Source organism: Solanum dulcamara, chromosome 11, assembly GCF_947179165.1.
Source record: "Solanum dulcamara chromosome 11, daSolDulc1.2, whole genome shotgun sequence".
Lineage (NCBI taxonomy): Eukaryota > Viridiplantae > Streptophyta > Magnoliopsida > Solanales > Solanaceae > Solanum > Solanum dulcamara.
In genome coordinates this window covers 36,322,698-36,342,179 of record NC_077247.1, presented here as the reverse complement: position 1 = coordinate 36,342,179, position 19,482 = coordinate 36,322,698, and the positions used below count along the sequence as shown (strand labels likewise).

The following is a 19,482-nucleotide window of genomic DNA, read 5'->3' as shown; positions in this document are numbered from 1 at the left end:
AGTAATCGATCGAGTTGAATGCTTGGTTGAGTACTGTGGCGAAGCCACCTTGTGGTTAAGGAGTTCATCCAAACCTCCTTCGATAGAAAATTATACTATTTATACATGGTTAAAATAATTTTTTATGTATATCTAGTAGATGTTGAACCCCCTTCGATTAGTTCGTATGTCTATTTCTTCAGATTTTGAATTCAATCCCCTTAGTCAATATCTTGGTTCCGCCACTGATTGAGTATGCTTACGCGCCTAGTAAAACATGCATCTGTATACCTATGTATTTTGTATGCTTATTAGTGTTGTTAAGGGGTGATCGAAGGTTAGGCGTACACATGTGCTCATCCCCACCATTGATCTAAAAACTTTATATTTTTAGCAATTTTGATTGTCAAGTCGAGATATGAGTGTATTGGAACTCCAGACTCTCTGTGTTGTGATGAGTTCTACTATGTGAAAGTTGATATTCCAAAAGACCTAGTGATTTTCTTTAAATTAGCCTACGAGTGAAACAAGTTGCCTAATGTGTTCCAACGAAGTAAAAACAGTACGTAAAGAACACACTATTTTTACGTGAAAACACTCGGCCCATAAATGTGTAAAAATCACAACCTGTATCTCTACAAGATTTACTCCCAACTTCACTAAACCACAATAAGCCTTTCAACAAAAGATTACAAACATATGTAACATAAGGCATTATAACCTCTAATTCCTAACAACAACACAAACCTCCCAAGGTATGTGTTTCCAAGTCTTCCAGTTTCTCCAACTTGAAGAAACACTCTTAATTTAGTTTATACCTCACTAAAACTAAGGATACATCAAAATTCAAACACTAAGAAAAACTCTCCTAGAACAAAAACTTTGTAATATGACCTGGTTCTTCAATGTGTTCCTTTAGTCCGCTGGTAGCACTTTGCAAAGTCAATTTTCCAATTGCCTTTTTTGCTCTGTAAGTGCACAAGTATTCTGGACGACTTCACCTCTATTTAAGCACAACTCTTCATAGAGTTATTCTTCACTTCAAACTCCACATTGACTCAAACTTTCTTGACTTAGAGTTCTACTTCAAGTGAGACTCTTTCAATTCAAACTCCTTGCCTCTTTAGACTCCTTCAAATCAAACTCCTTGATTCCTTAGACTCCTTCTTCAATTCAACATTTGTTTGTTTCCTTGAGTTTTATTACAAAATTAACATTATTCCTTCCCCGGACCCTGCACATAGCGGGAGCTTTAGTGCACCGGTTTGCCCTAACATTATCCATTCCTTGATTTATGCACTCTTGTCTTTATTCATTCTAAAAGCTTTCCCCTTATCCAACTGCTTGTGATGGTGTACCTTTGGGTCATGATGACTGACGTATTTCATCTTTCTTTTTCAATCATCAAAACTGCATAAGTCCCAGCAAAAGCGATGAACTATTTGTCATGGCTAGGCTAAACTATAATGATATGTTACTAGAATTCATCTCTCCCTTCACTATGAAAGTCTTCTTCATATTCTAAGAGAAAAAGAAGATGGAAACAAAGCTTGATTATCTAATGGAAGGAAAGGAATAAGTGAAACTTTGCATAAAGTTAAGATTGCTAGGGGTTAATAGAAATGAATTGCTTATCATAAATAGTACGATTCCATTTTATTTGTCTACTTCTTCCCCCCCCCCCCATCCCACGCCCCCTCTCCCCAAAAAATAAAAAGAATCTTGTTGAAAATTTGTTTGGTTGTTGACCATGACAAAAAGAAATAGGAGTCTTTGGACATTACTTGGGCTAAGTCAAACTTAAGACAAGTATTGTACACCTATTTAGTGATTTATAAATACCGTCGTTGGCCACTACAATGACTATAATAAATCCCTTCTCATTGTACCGAAATAAAATTTCGATTTAAATAACTATATATATGTGTGTGTATCATTCAAGACAAGTGAATGATGTCCATTCTATACTTTCTGGGTGCATTTTAACTTTTCAATATCCTGATTTACAATCGAATTTAGTAAATAGCTTTTTACCTTGTATTCAATTAATTAATTCATTTTTATCCAGTAATTTATATGCATCTTCTGTTTATTTTTATTTTTTTTACTCCAAGTAAACGATGTAGTTGAGGTAATGGAAAATAAAGAAACAAAATTAATAAAACTAATAAAAATAAATCCAAAAGAATATGCAGGACTAGAATGAAATTTAGACAAATTAAGTAAACCAAAAATGTTTGTACCAGAAGCCCATTTAATGTATACTAGTTAAAAAGAAGAAACATCAATTAGATTCACCGACTATACCTATACAAGTCAAAAAGAATTAGATGATAATGAGAAAGAAAGCACTATAGAAACAGAGCAAGAATTCTTGAATATAGAAATAATATAAGAAGGTATGAAGTAAATAAAGTCATAGAAGAGGCAAAAAGATTATATGACGAAAATAATTATATAGTCTTTATATGTAAAGGATGTAAAGAAGGTAATATGAATATATCAGAAGCTATAAAACATTTTAAAATATGTAAAGATAGAAATGATAACCTAGCGTATATGATAGAATATTCGGAATCTCTATATACAACTTCTGATAATGAAGAAGACATAGTATCTATAACAACTTATAAAGAATTAATGGAAGCAACTAGCTCTACTAGTGCTAGTCCTTTTCAAAAGACTGCTCCTGCACAGACGGTTGATTATAGCACAGAAAATGTACCACGAAGAAGAGTATATAGAACGAATCCAGATACAGAAATAAAAGAAAATATAAAACCAACAGGCCGAAGGATACCAATAGAAGAACCCATTAGATTACAAGAGGGAGGAAATAAAGGAAAAATATTAAATATAACGGCCCATGATCCACAAATGTGGAATACGGTTATTGATTTATGGAAAGGAATAGTAGTAGCAGACTTTATAAAAGCTTATAGTGAAACAGACACAGAAACAATGTATAAATACTTAAAAACTTTTCTAGGAGAATCTGCTAAGGCGGTATGGGAAGCATTTAAACAGAACTTCCCTCAAGAATTTCAGGTATTAATAAGCTTAGGGCCAAACCCTTATAATTTTACAAGCAAAATACATAATTTACTCACAATAGAAGACCCGAATGGTGGTTTAGTAGCATTACAAAGAAACGCTTCAATCAAGTTAGAACAACTAAGTATTTTAAATTGGGTACCTATAAAGAACTTTCTAAAGGACTATTTCTACTATTGTACCATTAGTGGAAATATTTTTGATGAAGAATTAGGAAAGAAATTGTTTAATAAATTACCATGAGCATTAAGAAGAGAAATAGAAGATAGATGATATAAAAGATAAGGGGTAGTTCAGAATTCCACAGCTTTATGGTTTATTGGATAAAAAATACAACATGTAATGGAAGTGTTACAAGAAAAATATACAAATACAAAAATAATTAAAACAAAATGAAATGAATTTCTGTAAAATCATGATATATACAACATAAAGTTATGATAAAGAACAACGTAAACCAAAGAGATATAAAAGGCGATCTAATTATAACCAGAGATCATATACTCGTAAAAAATACTTCTTACAAAAATCCTCAGCTAAGAAACCATATCTAAATAAAGATAGACATGTTAAAAAATATAGAAATGATAGAAATTATAAGAATAAATTAGAATGCTATACTTGTGGAAGTATAGAACACTTAGCAAACATATGTCCAAAAAAAATAACAGTAGAACTAGAAATTCTCAATTGATAGAAGATTTTCAAGAAAATTTATTAATGTAGACAAATATATGTCTGATACTAAAAGTATATATTCCATTATGAGTGTAGAAGTAGAAGAGAGAAACCAATCAAATTCGTCTGATTCTGAAAAAGATGAGTTAATAAATGAAATAGAATTAAAAATAAATGAGCTAAACTTGGATAATTTACAAATAAATAGTATGATGAATATTACCCAAGAATGTAACCATGACTTTGAACGACAAAAAAGAATAGATAGTAATCAATGTAGTATATGTAAACGGTATCCTAGTAAAATAAATAGGGCTAAATGTCAAAAATGTTATATGAAAGCTTGTATTAGTTGTATAGAAGATAAACTACAAATAAATGTGAATAAAAAATAAGAAAATACACAAACAGGTAATCAAACTACTAATCTAAGATTACTAACTTTAGAAACAAGGATAAACGAACTAGAACAAAGATTAACTTTATTAGAAAAGGGAAAAGACAAGATAGAAATAGACAGTATATCCACACAAAGAACCATACATTTAGAACAATTAGAAACGGAACTTATGAATATCGAAGAAAATAACACAAGCTTGATATGTAATAAAAAGGCAGCCCGGTGCACTAAAGCTCCCGCTATGCGCAGGGTCCGGGGAAGGGCCCGACCACAAGGGTCTATTGTACGCAGTCTTACCTTGCATTTCTGCCAGATGCTGTTTCCAAGGCTTGAACCCGTGACCTCCTGGTCACATGGCAGCAACTTAACCACTTATTCCAAGGCTCCCCTTCAAGCTTGATATGTAATGAAGATAAAAAAATTGAAACGATAAAAGTACTAGCTCAAATAAGAATAAAGGATATAGAAATAGAAACGTTGGCTTTAGTAGATACAGGATGCACATGCTGCCTTATAAACAAGATAATAGTACCACAAAATTTATTAAAAGTTTTAAACAAACCAATATCGGCAATACAAATGGATGGAACTTATAATACTTATGATCATTACATAGAGAATGCACAAGTAAGTTTTATAAATACATTTAATGAGTTCTACAAACCAACATACAATATGTATAAAATGTTAGTAAGAGATTTAGATATAAAAACTGATTTAGTAATAGGACTACAATTTCTTCTACAAAACAATGAAAGCTGCTTATTTTCTAGAAATGGGATAATGTTATTTAAGAAAATAACTTATACTCCAGGACAAACAATTTCAGACGAAAGGAAGATCTCAGATAAGAAACATAGAAACTCCACTATCAGCCAAAGGCTCGCAACCATGTTGTGACGACTGCGGCAACAACGATAAATATTCTTTGAAAAACCTGTATGAAGAAAAAGAAAGCCTAAGAGACTTAGAAAAAAAGGTTTATCCAAAAAAATTAGCATACCTAGAAGACATAAAGAAAGATTATACATTAATAAATATTGAAACAAAATTTTATAATTTCCAAACAGGAATAAATAAAATAGATATGATAAGAAGCCCGAAAAACTTAGACAATATAGTAGCAATACTAGATAAAATGGAAATAATTGGTGAAAACCATTAGTACATTGGGGATCTAACAAAATCATGTGTAAATTAGATATTATTAATCCCGAATATACAATAAAAACAACATCCACAGAAGCAAATAATGAACATACAGAAGAGTTTGGTAGACAAATTAAACAACTATTAAAATTAGAAGTAATAAGAAGATTCACCTCTAAACATAGATCCGCAGCATTCATGGTGAGAAATCATAGTGAACAAGTAAGAGGTAAGAGGTAAAGCTCATATGGTAATAAATTATGAAAGATTAAATCATAATACTAGAATAGATGCATACAAATTATCGGACAAAAATGAATTAATTAACCGAATACAAGGTAAAAAGTTATTTAGTAAATTCAATTGTAAATCAGGATATTGGCAAGTCAAAATGCACCCAGAAAGTATAGAATTGACAGCATTCACTTGTCTTGTAGGACATTTTGAATGGTTAGCTATGCCTTTTGGTTTAAAAACAGCGCCTCCTATATTCCAAAGAAAAATGAATGATATGTTTGGAGACTATAAAAAAATTGTATTAGTTTACGTAGTTGATATTTTGATATTTAGTCAAAATATTCAAGAACATTTAGGACATTTACAAACGGTCTTTAGATTATTTGTTAAATATGGAATAATAATTAGCAAAAAGAAGATGGAGTTATGTAAAACACATATAAACTTCTTAGGAGTAACTTTAGGAGATGGAAAGATAAAGCTCCAACCACACAAAGAAAAAAAGGTATTAGATATGCCAGATAAATTAAACAATACAAAAGATTTACAAAAAATTCTAGGCCTTGTTAATTATGCAAGAACTTTTATTCAGGATCAAGGAAATATAGCAGGACCCTTGTATGCAAAAATAGGAAGTAAAGGGCAAAAGCATTTTAATATGGAAGATATCAAATTAGTCCAACAAATCAAAGAAAATGTTAAGAATATATCAGATCTAAAGATATCATTAGAATCAAATTATTTAATTGTTCAAACAGAAGGGAGTAAGCTAGGATAGGGAGCCATTTTAAAGGTCAGACCTAATAAATATAGCCATAAAAATGAAGAAAAGATTTGTGCATATCAAAGTGGACAATATAAAGAAAAGGAAATGTGAGTAGTATAGATGTAGAGGTATTAACAATTATATACAGACTAAATAGTTTTAAATTATATATTTTAAACAAAAATGAAGTATAAGTAAGAACTGACTGCGAAACCATAGTTAAGTTCCACCAAAAAATAAATGATAAAGCTAGCAGTAAGAAAAGATGGCTCAATTTCATGGATATCATATCTATATATAATAATATTGTTTTTGAAAATGTACAAGGAAAAGAAAATGATCTAGCAGATCAATTAAGTAGATTACATATTAAAATTAATTAATATAACATCTGTTTCAGCGTGAGACCAACTGGCCAACTGCTAGCAGACAAAGGCAAGGGCATAGCCCCAGCTCCAGACTCATACGCTCAGACTTTGTTAGGTAATATAAATTTTAGACCGCAAAATTTGGTAGAAATGATGGAATGTATACATTTTGATAAGCACAATTTAATTTCGTATCCTCAATATAACCTGTCATTTAGGATACTATCATATTGTACCTTAGATAAATCCCAGAAATGCTTAGTAGACAATTTATGGATAGCATATAACAAAAAGACACTAAATATTTTATAGCTTCAACAAATGCATTATGTCAATATTTTTCAGATAAAAGTAGACAAAATAAATTTAAATATTACGTAGTCATATATGGAAAGACTAATGGTGTTTTTTAGACATGGATTGAAGTAGTATAATTTATAAATGGGGTAAAAAATCCACTTTTCAAAGGATTCAATAATTTTAATGATGCTTTAGATTACGCCAGAGAAATTCTTGGGTCAAATTATTATATTTCTCCAGCCCTTTGACAAAGCCCAAATCAAATTCCCCAATACAATATCCAAAAGGATACAGATAATAATTTTATGTGATTACTATTCGTCTATGACTGAGGCTTTCAAAAGACTTAATGCTAGAAATGAAGCCCTCCTTTAAGAGAACGCCAAGCTAATAGAACAGGTAAAGACACCCAAAAGCAAGTTTGTCTCTCAAACTGATGCCAGTACTCATACTCCCCAATCAAGTTTTTCATCTCAAGACAAAATGTATAAGAAGGGTGTGCATTCCCTCCTGAATGCTAGGAAATCCACTATATCGAATGTAGATACAACTAGTCCGTCTTAAACAGTAGTCAGTAAAGATTTATCAAATCCGTTAATGACTTTCACTTTGCCAAAAAGTGAAGATGAAGGGTATTCTTCATCTCGATGAAGATTACCTAGATCTTTATCTCAAAAAGACAATTCCAGGAAGAGTATAGTTTCAAAAAAGAAAAAAAAATGAAAAAATAGAGTCCATAATAAAACAGATTTTAGAACAATTCTTTCATAATCAAGGACAAGATAAGCATGTTATTAGTAAAGACAGTCCGAGTACAGATAGACTAGTGCCAAACACAGACGAAGTTATAGACCAAACAGAATTCCAAGTTCAGAAGATGAGCCCTATAGAGACCATACTTAGACTCTCAAGATCCGTATGAATACGATGATTCAGAAATGAGTTTTGATTCCATTGCTTTACAAAATTTAGATACCTAAAGCAGATAGAGAACCAGAAAACAAGGAAAAGAAGACGACAAGAAGATAAGATTGAATACGTGGCAGCAGTACCACATATTATGTAAATAGTAGTGTGTAGTATGCCATGTGGGTATGCCCACAATTATCCTGTAAGTGTGCCTACTTTATCATTACCCTCCAAAGAGGAAAAAACTGTTTAAGCACGCGTCTGTCAGTCGGTCTGTCAAAAAGAAAGATATTGATAATGCATGTGACGATGGGGTCTATTGCGCATCCGACTTGCATTATTAAAGGAATCTTATCTTAGTTTGTCGACCATCAATACTTGGGCCACGTTGCTTATTTTAAACCGTTCGTTCGTTTCTCTTATGCCTATATAAGAGATAATTGTGTGTGCAAAAGAAGCAGAACTTAGAGAGAAAAAACCAACCTACATCTTTCAACCTTCAACAATCCCTTTGCCCTCAATGTTAACCACTCTTACCCAAAAATCAACTACCCTTTGTGTGTAATCAAGCTTGAATAATAATAAGTATGTGATTGTTTTAATAAATCTCAAATTTTTGAAAGCTCTTCGGGGGTTCCCGAAAGGGAAACCTCTCTCGATTAAATCATGTAAGTCTTTATGATGTTTTATACCCGAATTTTCCCCCAAAAAATATATTTTATTACTTTCATATGTGTAAATTACTAGTTTCATATGTAAATTTCTGTGTGATTTTAATGTTTTACCCTTAGTATATGGTTAACCTCTTAACTTCTTAATAGCGACGATGGATTAACCTATAAATTCCTAGGACTCCTGACCTTGAAAGTCCTCCTAATGAACAAAGGACGTATTTGTTGCCAGACACATATTCGGGGTGTGGTTAAAGAAGAAGTTGAGAACATAGGTTAATAGAGAGAGATGAACAGGGTAAGATAAAAAAAGTAATAATAAAAAGTAAAAACGGAGAAATTTAGGATTTACATCACGTACAAACATGGTAAGACTAAAACGAGAGAGGGAGTCTTGAGTAGGATTTACAAAATATGTGATCAACTACATCGTTGTATTTTCTACTAAATTTACCAAAATCATCTCAAACATTTCATAATATATATATATCCCAATGACACAAGCCAAAAATTCAACTCAACAACAAAAAGAGTTCAAATCTGTTAAGAGGACAAATTCAATTACTACTTACCACGGCTTCTAATCTTTTTAAACTTTAGGCCTTTTTAAAAAAAAAAAAAATCATACCTTTGACAAAAAGTTTGCCTTCACCACTGGCCAACGCTCATCACAGTTAAAACATCATTTTCTCTCCCCAGTAGGGGTGTGCAAGTATAATTTAATAAAAAATAGCATTGCCAGTCCAAATAAAAATCTTGATATTTTTTTTTTTTGGTTATCGATCACATACGATTTTAATAAATATCAAAATATTGTTAGATAAAATACACAATACTACTTATAATAATTTGATCGAGCTAAAATATGAAATGCAAGCTAAAATCTAAACTAGTAATTTGATAAAATTAGTAGTTTAAATCCAAATTGTTATAAGTTGTTTGAAGTTATAAAATAAGATCTTTGTATATTTTAATCTAGGAAAAAGGTTCAAATATGCCATCAAACTTTGAGAAAAAACTCATTTATGTCATTTGCTAAAAGTTTGGTTCATCTATACCATTATTTTTTAACTCTGATTTTGCAAAACCACTCAAACAACTTTTAACACTTTTCTATTGAATTTTTGAATCAAATGTACTTTTTTTTTCTCCTTCTTCTTCAATAACATATGAAGAACATCAAGAACTCCAAAGTTTCAACATCTTCAATTTTTCACGAAATCACCTCAAATTTCAATAATAGCATCTGTAAATAACAAATTTTCGAGCCGAGAAAAATAAAGAATCAAGACCAAAAAATTGGAGTAACAAAGTGTAATATTTGATTTCAAAATATAGTGCGGGTTACAATCTCTATGATAATCCTCTGATTCTTCAAATAATATGAAACACGTCGAACTTGAATTTGATTTAGAGTCAAGGGCTTGAATAGCTTGATCTTGAATCTTCGTCTTCAAATTTGGATTTGAATTATTCGTTACGAACTTTTGTATGGTTATGACGAACAGTAAATATGAACAAGTAACTTGATCTTGATCTTCTTGATATTCTTCTTCGTTTTTTAGCTTAAACTTGAACTTGAATTTAATTACTTGAACTTTGTAGATTTGTAGAGAATTTGCGGTCTTTGATCCACGAGCTCTCTTCTTACTTCTTGTTCTTGAAACCCCCCCCCCCCCCCCATTTCAGAATAATGAGGACCCTTATTTATAGTTGTAGGGAGTGATATGAGGGTGTGATTTGATTGGTTGGTTTGAACTGACCAATCAGATTTCTTTGTTGAAGAGTTTTAATTTGATTGGTCAGAACATGTCACATAGACACGTGGCATTGTTCTAGTGGCTCATTTAATTTGACTTAGATTGCCATATAACTTTGACATGTGGCATGATTTTAGTGGCTTATCTAATTTGACTTGGATTGCCACCTAACTTTGGCACATGGCATAATTCTAGTGGTTTATTTAATTTGACTTGGATTGCCACATAACTTTGACATGTGGCATGAAAATGGGCCTCTAGGATGAGATGATATTGGGCTTAACAAAGTGGGGTCATCTTTATAGCCCAAATTAATGGATTTAGATTTTTAATTAAATCCACATTTATTGGGCTTAAATAATTGACCCAATTTTATTAATCCAAAATATTTATTTGCACTAATATATCTTGAATTTAATATAAATTGAACCATTCTACAAATTTATATTTAATAAATTGTAAATGATTACAGCATGCCTCCGAGCTAGATACTGAAATTCAATATCTTTTGAACTCGAATTCAACCTAACCCAACAAGACACATTTAATTTTTTTCAAAATTTTAAAACTTTAACCTCCTTTAATGGTGTAATTTTCTCCACAACTCCATATCACTTGAAATTTTGAACATAGACATAGTAAACTTTAACATAGTGTTTTTTGAGTCTATGTTCAAAATTTGAAGTAATTTGGAGTTGTGGTGAAAATTCTACCATTAAAAGAAATTAAAGTTTTGAAATTTTGAAAAAAATTAAGTGTCTTGTTGGGTTAGGTTGGATTCGAGCTCAAAAGATAATGGATTTTGGTATCTAGCTCAGACAGATGTTATTATTGAAATTTGAAGTGATTTCGTGAAAAATTGAAGAAGTTGAAAATTTAAAATTCTTGATTTCTTCATGTGTTCTTGAAGAAAAAGGAGAAAAAAGAGTACATTTAATTCAAAACTCCAATAGAAAAGTGTTAAAAGTCGTTTGAGTGATTTTGCTAAACCGGAGTTAAAAAATAATGACATAGATAAACCTTTTCTCAAACGGCAATAGCATAAATGAGCCAAATTTTTAACTGATGAAATAAATAAATTTTATCTCAAAATTCGATTACATATTTAAGTCTTTTCCTTTTAATCTAAAATTATTTATAATAATGTTGTTCGAACATTCTTGCACGTATGTATATCTACTTTTTACATATCTTTGTGTGATATTTTTAATAACTCTCAAAAGTAAATATAATATTTTTAAAATTCTCATCACCTAATCATTTGTTTTTATGACTAAACAGAATATCAAAAGATAATTTCACTTGAACAATTCAAATTTATTTTGAAGTTTTAAAAAATAGCTTTAAACATGACTTTTTAAATCTCATCATCTAGTGATTTTAAGATTTTACTGCGTAGAACGTCAATGATTGCATACATTTGAATAAATTAAATATCCACTTGGGTGTTTAATCTTTTAGGTTGATAAAATATATAACTTTAAAAAGTAATACTAAAGCTGCACAAACTAAAGTTGAAAAATAGAAAACCAAAGCATATCGAATTTCCTATCGAGTACATGATATTGGTATAATAGGAAAAATGGAAAACCAAAAATACGGAAGCAAAATCTTTCAGACCAATGAACACCCTACTCTCCACCTTCGTTTTTTCTTCAATTTCCGAAATAATCGCAAGATGAAAACCTGTGAAGTATTTTCAGACAGAAAACTAAGTTGGTTTCCTCATGTTTCGTCCAGCACGAATTACTTCATCGACAAGTAACAGCTGAGATGCTATTACAGGCCTGCAAAGATGAAAAAAGAGTAATAGTTAGACACACATAAAACAAGAACAAAAAGTTTTAGATTTATTTATTTATATCAAGTATGAAGGAAAGGGACCATTTGGTCCTTGGAGAGTTCTTTCAAACAAGGGTATTCATTGAATTGTCCTCATTCATATGCTTAGTCACAAGGAATAGTCCAATGGAGTTGAAGGATTTACCTAGGTCAGTTTATGGGATAATCAATAAAGGATTTCTTTTATCTTTGAAACCCATTGGAAAGAGCAGTGCAAGAGAAATCATACCAAAACGATCTGATCTTATTGTCAAAAGCAAAGGGATACCACAGAAGAAGAGAAATCAAAATCCAGGAAATGATGCAATTTAAACATACATAAAACACACACATGCACATACAGCACAGCAAAGAGAAAATGAATGAAAAGTTCCCCACATACCCAGAATTAACAATCTGACGCTTCACGGAATAATTATCAAATATCCCCTCCATTTGTGGATCTACAGGTTCTCCAGTGTGTTGATTTAGTCCAACAACATTTCCTTTGTCATGCTCTCCCTGAAAATAGTTGAGATGTTACAAAGACACTGATTTAAAGCATCTGTTGTTGCATGCACAAAAGATAGTAGTAGTATTGAGATACCGTTAGAGCAATGATCACATCTTGAGTATCAAGGCCAGAGTTCTCAGCAAGTGTCTTTGGTATAACAAGGAGGGCATTAGCAAAAGCTTCCACTCCAAGTTGGGCACGCTGTACATATATTGTCGAGAGAAACATATAGAGAGTGAGAAGACAGATACGGTACTTGAAGATATTTAACAGATGGAAGTAGCGGATAGTGATAAATCCATATACGCACCCCCTTGACAGTCTTTTTCACTTCATTAATAAGGTGTTGTCGAGCCGCAACTTCGAAGGCTCCGGCACCCTGAAAAGCCAGCATTCAAGACTACACCTTAGGAACAGGAAATGCATGTCCTCATTTTTTCCATAATACAAGCGTAAATTGTGATTAAACAATGAGAAAACTTCAATTCCATCAGATGTAGGCATGCAAATTAAATTCAGTAATTTATAACACATCTAGTTTTGGAGTCAGAATTGAATGATAGTTAAAGCTGTAACCTCCATTAATCAGGGGGAAAAATTGGGTTATGAAGTGAAGTCAATAAAGCCTTCCTTTGTCGTACATCATTGTTTGTAAATGTTCAACATAAGACACTAGCAATTCCTTAGCCCCAACTGAGAAGATACCAAATAATGCACAGGATTATAATGATATCTAGCAGTATACTCACATAAACTAGACTGTGTTCCTATGCATACAGACTTTTTTCTCAAAACCGAGAAATCTCTGAGCACCAGTGGCACACGATTTGAAACTCGGTGGATGATCAGCCTGCCCCTCTACCCTTTTCCACTTAAATACCATACGTCTGTCTACAATAGGGTTCAAACCCATTATATGCGCCTAACCCACATATCACAAAACTAAAGCCCTAGGAGCAGACCCATGCATGCACATCTTGGTCATCAAAGATAAACAAGCAGCAAAAAATAACCGATAAAAACAGTACAAACATCATGTGAAGGAGCTTCCATGTGGAAGCCCACAGATATATCTTGCTGATCAAATAACAAAACTATTGTTTTATATTGGCAAAAGCTAACATACAAGTATAATTGCTTCATCCTCAATGGTATTTTTTACTGCCCTTAGTCCATCACGAACTGCATCCTTGATTTGAGCTATTGTGTGGTCATTAGGCCCTGTAAAGAAAACAGCACTGCAGGTTAAGATCGACTTCTCCAGCTCACTACAATGATAAGCAACAGGAGAACGAACAATACAATTTGACAAACATTAAGCACCTAAAAGTACCTTTGATAAGAATTGTACAGGAATGAGGATTTTTGACATTTTCTACAAAGGTATACTTCTGTTCACCAAGAACATGCTCGTAGACCAGGCCAGCCCAGCCAAGGCACTCAGGAGTTAAGTCATCAACAGAGTTAACTGCCTCCCCGCCACAAGCCAAAACCAAACGTTCCATATTTCTCCTCTTTGCCCTCCGAAGTGCAATGATCTAGAACATGAAACAAGTATGATTAGATAAAATGTTAAGGAAAGTCAAAAGAAGACGAGGCTTTATGTTCATGTAACCCATTTAAGTCATGCAACCTCCCGTTTAATTGTTCATATTGCAATCTTAGTTTTAAGGGGAAAAATACTCTGGGAAAGAAGATCCAGAAATACTAAATGGTTGCAATGTCCAAACAGAATGAAAACTTTATGTTGTGAGTTGTGACAATGCATCAAAGAGAAGTGTCAAACTCTATGCTCTGTCATTAAACCAAGAGAGGAATTGCTAAAAATAAAAGCTAAAGGTGTAAAAACTTGCATTTGCATTCAGATACCTGAGCAGTGTACTTTAGGAAACAGGAACCTTGGATAAAAGGTTACTAAGTCAAATTATCTTTCCACAACATTTCTACCAACTCGAGCTCTTGCACATGATAAAATGGAGAGAGAGCTTGTTGCATATGTTCTCATAGATCCTTTAATTAAGTGCTACAACAACAACTATGCCTTAATCCCAAACATGTTGGGGTCGGCAGATACTTTGACTGAGTACTGACAACAAACTATTCAAAAAGGCACAGAACTTGTGTAATAAAGCGAGCTAATTCGCATATGCTCTCAAAAAACCTTTTTTGAGTGTTGAAAAGAAGTGATTTGGAAAGGCACAGCGCTTATGCAATAAACCAGTTCTGCATTCTAACAAAGAACAAGAGAGGAGACAAGCAAGCTCCATCCAACTGCTCCATTGTATTAAGCAGTTTATGATGAGTTCCGCAAGTTTCAAATGTCTTCGTTGATCTTTTCATGAAGATATTTGGATTCTTTAGGATCCATTCAAACATTTTTATTACCATTAAGCCCCTGTCCCCCCAGCCTTTCTCTTGTATGCCTGATAAAAGAACGAAGAGGGGAGGATTATAGGGGTTCTAGGCAGTTCTCTCTATTTTACCAAGACAACCCCAAGTTGTACAGGCATAATCAGACTAATTAGTTCACAAGGTGCTAGCACAGCAATCATAGAAACCAAAATGAAAAAGGTGCAAGCTTGGTTGATTGAACGATTCAGCTACTAGAAACTGCATAAAGAGAGCAACAACTTACTCCTGCCCGAGCAAGTTGGTCAAGAGATGGAGGATCAATCCCCTTCTGATTGATAACAACAAAATTGTTGTCATTTCCAGTGCAGACCTGCAAAGAACCAGCAGCATTGAACGTTATAAAGATTTTCTTACACTACAGGAGTTATAGCAAATAACCACATGCACAGCATACCTTGTTCTTTAGGTCAATAATCTTTTGCACCCTCTCATCAACAGAACGCCGTTCTGCAGCAACCATTGCCTCTCTCTGCTCTGCATTTGAGTAGAAAAAACCTGCATTTACTTCACTGAGAAAGGAGAAGATTGATCAATGGTATGAACTTATCAAGAACAAGCAAATCAAAGCAATGTGAATCTGGATTAACACTATTACCTCTTCTCATATTCAAGAGAGACATTAGAAGTCAAAATGTAACAGTTCTCTGCTCGTCTTTTCATGTCTGGATGTCTTGAACCGTGATCAAGTACAAGGCCCTCAACCTAACAGTAGCAAGAATTAATGAGGTGACACATTAAAATTTGCATGACGGTTTCTTTGGCACCCCCAACCCCCTGGGAAAAAGGAGGAAGGGAAAAAAAGCACTATTTTTTTGCTCTTCATCAGGCAGAACAAAATATCATGCAGAAGTGAGGACAAGTGCATCCACATCAAGGCATTTTGACATACTTAGTGAAATTTACACTGCTGCATGAATATGCATCATACCATATCTTTCCTTAACCCACATGGTAATGTATCTTCAAGACCTCCAACATGATCAAATTACTGGCATCTTTCACTTTCTATGACTATCATTAAATGTGTAAGATTAATTTTTCACTTTTTCTACCCTAAGCACTGACCTACTTTTCTCTTTTTCATTTTTCAAATAAGTCCAATCATACTTTTCCTTCTACACCATCCTAAATATAGAAAGTAAAAAAAAATACAAAAGTGTACCTCAGAGTGAAAATATTTTCAGGTAGACAGCATTCTTTATTTTACTATTGCTTAAACTTGAATGAGGTTCATTATACTGATTTTCATATATTTAAAATTTTATGTGAAAAGTAGAATATACTCCGGAATCATCAATAATTTTGAAATTCATAAAATCTTATTCTCCAGTCCAGAAGTTGACTAATCAGATGTGCATTATTCTGCTCAGTGATGTCATCATTGTCAACAGCTTAAAACTATTTTCAATACCATTGTCATTTTATAAAAATGTTAACCAAAATGTAGAAAAGCCAAGAATAATATTCCACATACCAAACGAGTGTCTACGTCGAATTTGTGACGCATGTGCATTATCTCAACCATAAAAAGATCAATAGCTTCATTAGGCTTGCGAATGCAGAGTACCTGTGCCACAAAGTTGCAAAGAATGAATTTTATTGCCAGAATTGGGCATAAAAACCGTATAGAAGTTGCAAAGAATGTAATGAATGATGATGCCAAATAACAACCAATATAGTTCATCATGCATCATTTCACCAAAAGAAAAAAATCATCACAACATTAAATCTTAGGCGTATTTCTCCCCCATTACAGGACTTATGTATGAATAGATCAATGACGAATTCTCTTCTTTCAGAGACTGCTGATACATCTAACATTCAAACACGATAAAAATCAGCATCAGCTGGTCCCTCTTCCCCGGAACACTATGTCACAAAGAGAAAAAATAAACTAGCCAAATAAGGACGAATATTTTGGAGACTAAAGAATGGGTGCTTACAGCATTTGCAACAATGTCAGTCAGCTGATCAGCCAGTGATTCATACAACTGCACCAAAACAAAAAATTGGCATTAGCACCAGTAGGAAATGAAGAACTTATCATCAGCAGAATCAAAATCTTTATTAAATTAAAATTGCAGAAGAAACCTTTGTTCTCAATGTCGTTCTTGCAACCATCTTCAATATCTCTTTATCTGGCTCATTACCCATCACTACAGGAGTCTTAAATTTTTCAAGAAATTGTAGAGTTGCTCTTTTTGCAATTTCAAAACCATCAACTAGCACACGAGGATGCATCCCTGCAAGAAAGGGACAAGCATTGGTTACCTAATTTAACCCAAAGGAGATGATAATGCATAAGATTTCATAAGGATCGCACAGGTGTAATACTAAAATACTGAAATAGTAAGTAAAAAGACCGAAATTTTTCATTGAATGTTCTTCTGAGAGCTTCTCTTCCAATTATATTTCTATTTTTACTTTCCAAAGGAGTGCTTAAACCATCATATGCTCGAGGGCTATTTTTTATGAACAAGAGCAGCACAGTTTCTTGTTTTGCTTTTCTTTTCTAGAGTCATGGATGAAGAATGCACCAAAATATAAGGCAATAAAGTTGCTTGGAAAAGTACATATATGCCAAACCTTCATCTATGCATCGTTCAGATTGTTTCATGAGCTCCCCAATGAAAAGCACAGTAGATGTAGTACCATCCCCACTAGTATCATCTTGAGCTACAGCAGTCCTAGCAATCATTACAGCGGTTGGGTTCTGAATTTGCTGCAGTTTTTAAGTTCAAAAAAGAATTAAAAACAATTACCTCAGAGCAACAAGATTTATCTTCCATTTATCCTCCATAAGAGCAAAATCTAATCTTCAGATAAATATTCTTAATTTAGAAGAATTAACTAAGTCACCTGTGATATGCTCACGAGACTAAGACAAGCTTTGGTTATTAAGAAGAACAGAAATTCTGTTACAAGACAGTTTCCACTTCCTTGAAAAGATTGATTCTTGTACTTGACTTCGGAAAACACAAAAATAGAAACATTGACGACTTAATACCAAACTGGTTGGGGTTGGATATACGAATCCTCTATATCCATTCCTCTCCTTTTAAGCCCATTTCACTTCAGTACTCACTACTCAATAGTGTTTCTTCTAAAACAAACTAGGAGTCCTCTAAAATTTGGAATTCCCTAAATTCCAGACTTATCCTTGCATCTACAAATGTGTAGCCAAGTTTGCAGGACACTGCCAAGTGACAACATTAACACAGAATCTATGCCACAAGCAGCATCAATTCATTTTGTTTGATAACAAAAGGCAAAATACACCCCAAATTTTTTTTTAGATAAAATGGGTAGACTTCTTATTGGAAAAAGGTACTTTAGCCCTAAGCTGACCAGGAAAGTTAGCTAACATGGTGAGTATTGCCGACGATCATATAAGGATACAAAAGCTCATACACTTAAGGAAAAGAAATCCATAAAGACCTCGGCAGGATTGGCAGCATCCCCCTCAAGGCACGATTCCGAGACAGAATCTCTTGAACGAGAAAAAAACAGATGTGGACTTCTAACTGTCCCACATGCCAGGAACTAGAGATGTGGAGCTTTGAGTTAACATGAGTAACCCAACATTGAGTAGCCAAACATCGTAATTAAGTCTAGTTGGTGTCAGAAAAATGCACATTACGCCTAACTCTAGCTAGCAGATGAGTATTGCCCAACACCATTTACTACAGCTCATGCATTTTAAGAGTAGTTCTCATTTTGTACCTTAATGTGTCATCTGCAGAATATAATCACCATAATATACCCCCTAACTAGTCATTTCTTTGTGAAGTCACAAAAACATCATATTAGCAAAACGAACAGGAATAATATAATTGTTGGGGAAAGGAAGAACTGACCATCTCTTTTAGCAATGTATTACCATCCTTAGTGAGCTTAATGTCACCAGCACCACCAACAAGCCTGCCAATTGTTTGTAACATTAGACTCATGCATATATCAAAATCGAAGACTTCCAAACAAAGTATAACCATCAATTAGTGAAACTCACATCTTGATGGTTCCTTTTGGACCAAGATTAGTCCTGAGAACATCCTGTAAACCCTTGGCGGCGTTGATGTTCATATGAAGGGCTGCAGATTTGTTGAGAACCTCTGCATTTGGATTCAGAACCTTAACAGACATCTTCGTCAAAAGAAATGGAAGCTACACCACAATCCAGATCGATCGCCGGAGAGTTTACAGAGAAAGCGAACAAGTTGTTTGTGAACTGAGGGGCTGGGTTTTAGGGATGGCAATGCAGCGGGGCGGGGCGGGTTTAGAGTTGGGCGGGGCGGTAGTGGTTATGGGTTTATGGGGATTTAAGTATCTAATATGAATTTCAAGAAAATTAATTTTTTGTAATTAGTAAAAAATTAACATATAAACTTTTTATACGAAACTTTAACTTTAATTTTAACTTCTTTAAAAAAAAAACTAAACTAGACAAATTTTAATTAGCGAATA

General features: G+C 33.3%; 1 protein-coding gene across 1 annotated transcript; it reads right to left on the bottom strand.

Moving 5' to 3' along the window:
• Positions 1–11,667: 11,667 nt before the first annotated feature.
• LOC129874325 (T-complex protein 1 subunit zeta 1-like) lies at positions 11,668–19,247 on the bottom strand. The gene is made up of 15 exons (XM_055949585.1): positions 19,028–19,247; positions 18,876–18,939; positions 17,605–17,740; positions 17,110–17,261; positions 16,962–17,009; positions 16,493–16,585; positions 15,614–15,720; positions 15,413–15,527; positions 15,242–15,328; positions 13,940–14,144; positions 13,733–13,827; positions 12,917–12,985; positions 12,700–12,807; positions 12,496–12,614; positions 11,668–12,058 (listed from the first exon to the last, which is right to left on the bottom strand). Exons 1-15 carry the CDS (start codon positions 19,159–19,161, stop codon positions 11,983–11,985), a joined length of 1,608 nt encoding a protein of 535 aa, XP_055805560.1. The 5' UTR covers positions 19,162–19,247; the 3' UTR covers positions 11,668–11,982.
• Between the last annotated feature and the right edge of the window lie 235 nt (positions 19,248–19,482).

Excerpts from the sequence above, each read along its gene's own strand:
- LOC129874325 (XM_055949585.1), bottom strand. The coding sequence starts at position 19,161 with ATGTCTGTTAAGGTTCTGAATCCAAATGCAGAGGTTCTCAACAAATCT. Across the intron at positions 17,262-17,604 it reads TGAACGATGCATAGATGAAG|GGATGCATCCTCGTGTGCTA; the intron begins GTTTGGCATATA and ends CCTTTCTTGCAG. Across the intron at positions 12,986-13,732 it reads AGGATGAAGCAATTATACTT|GGTGCCGGAGCCTTCGAAGT; the intron begins GTATGTTAGCTT and ends CTGGCTTTTCAG.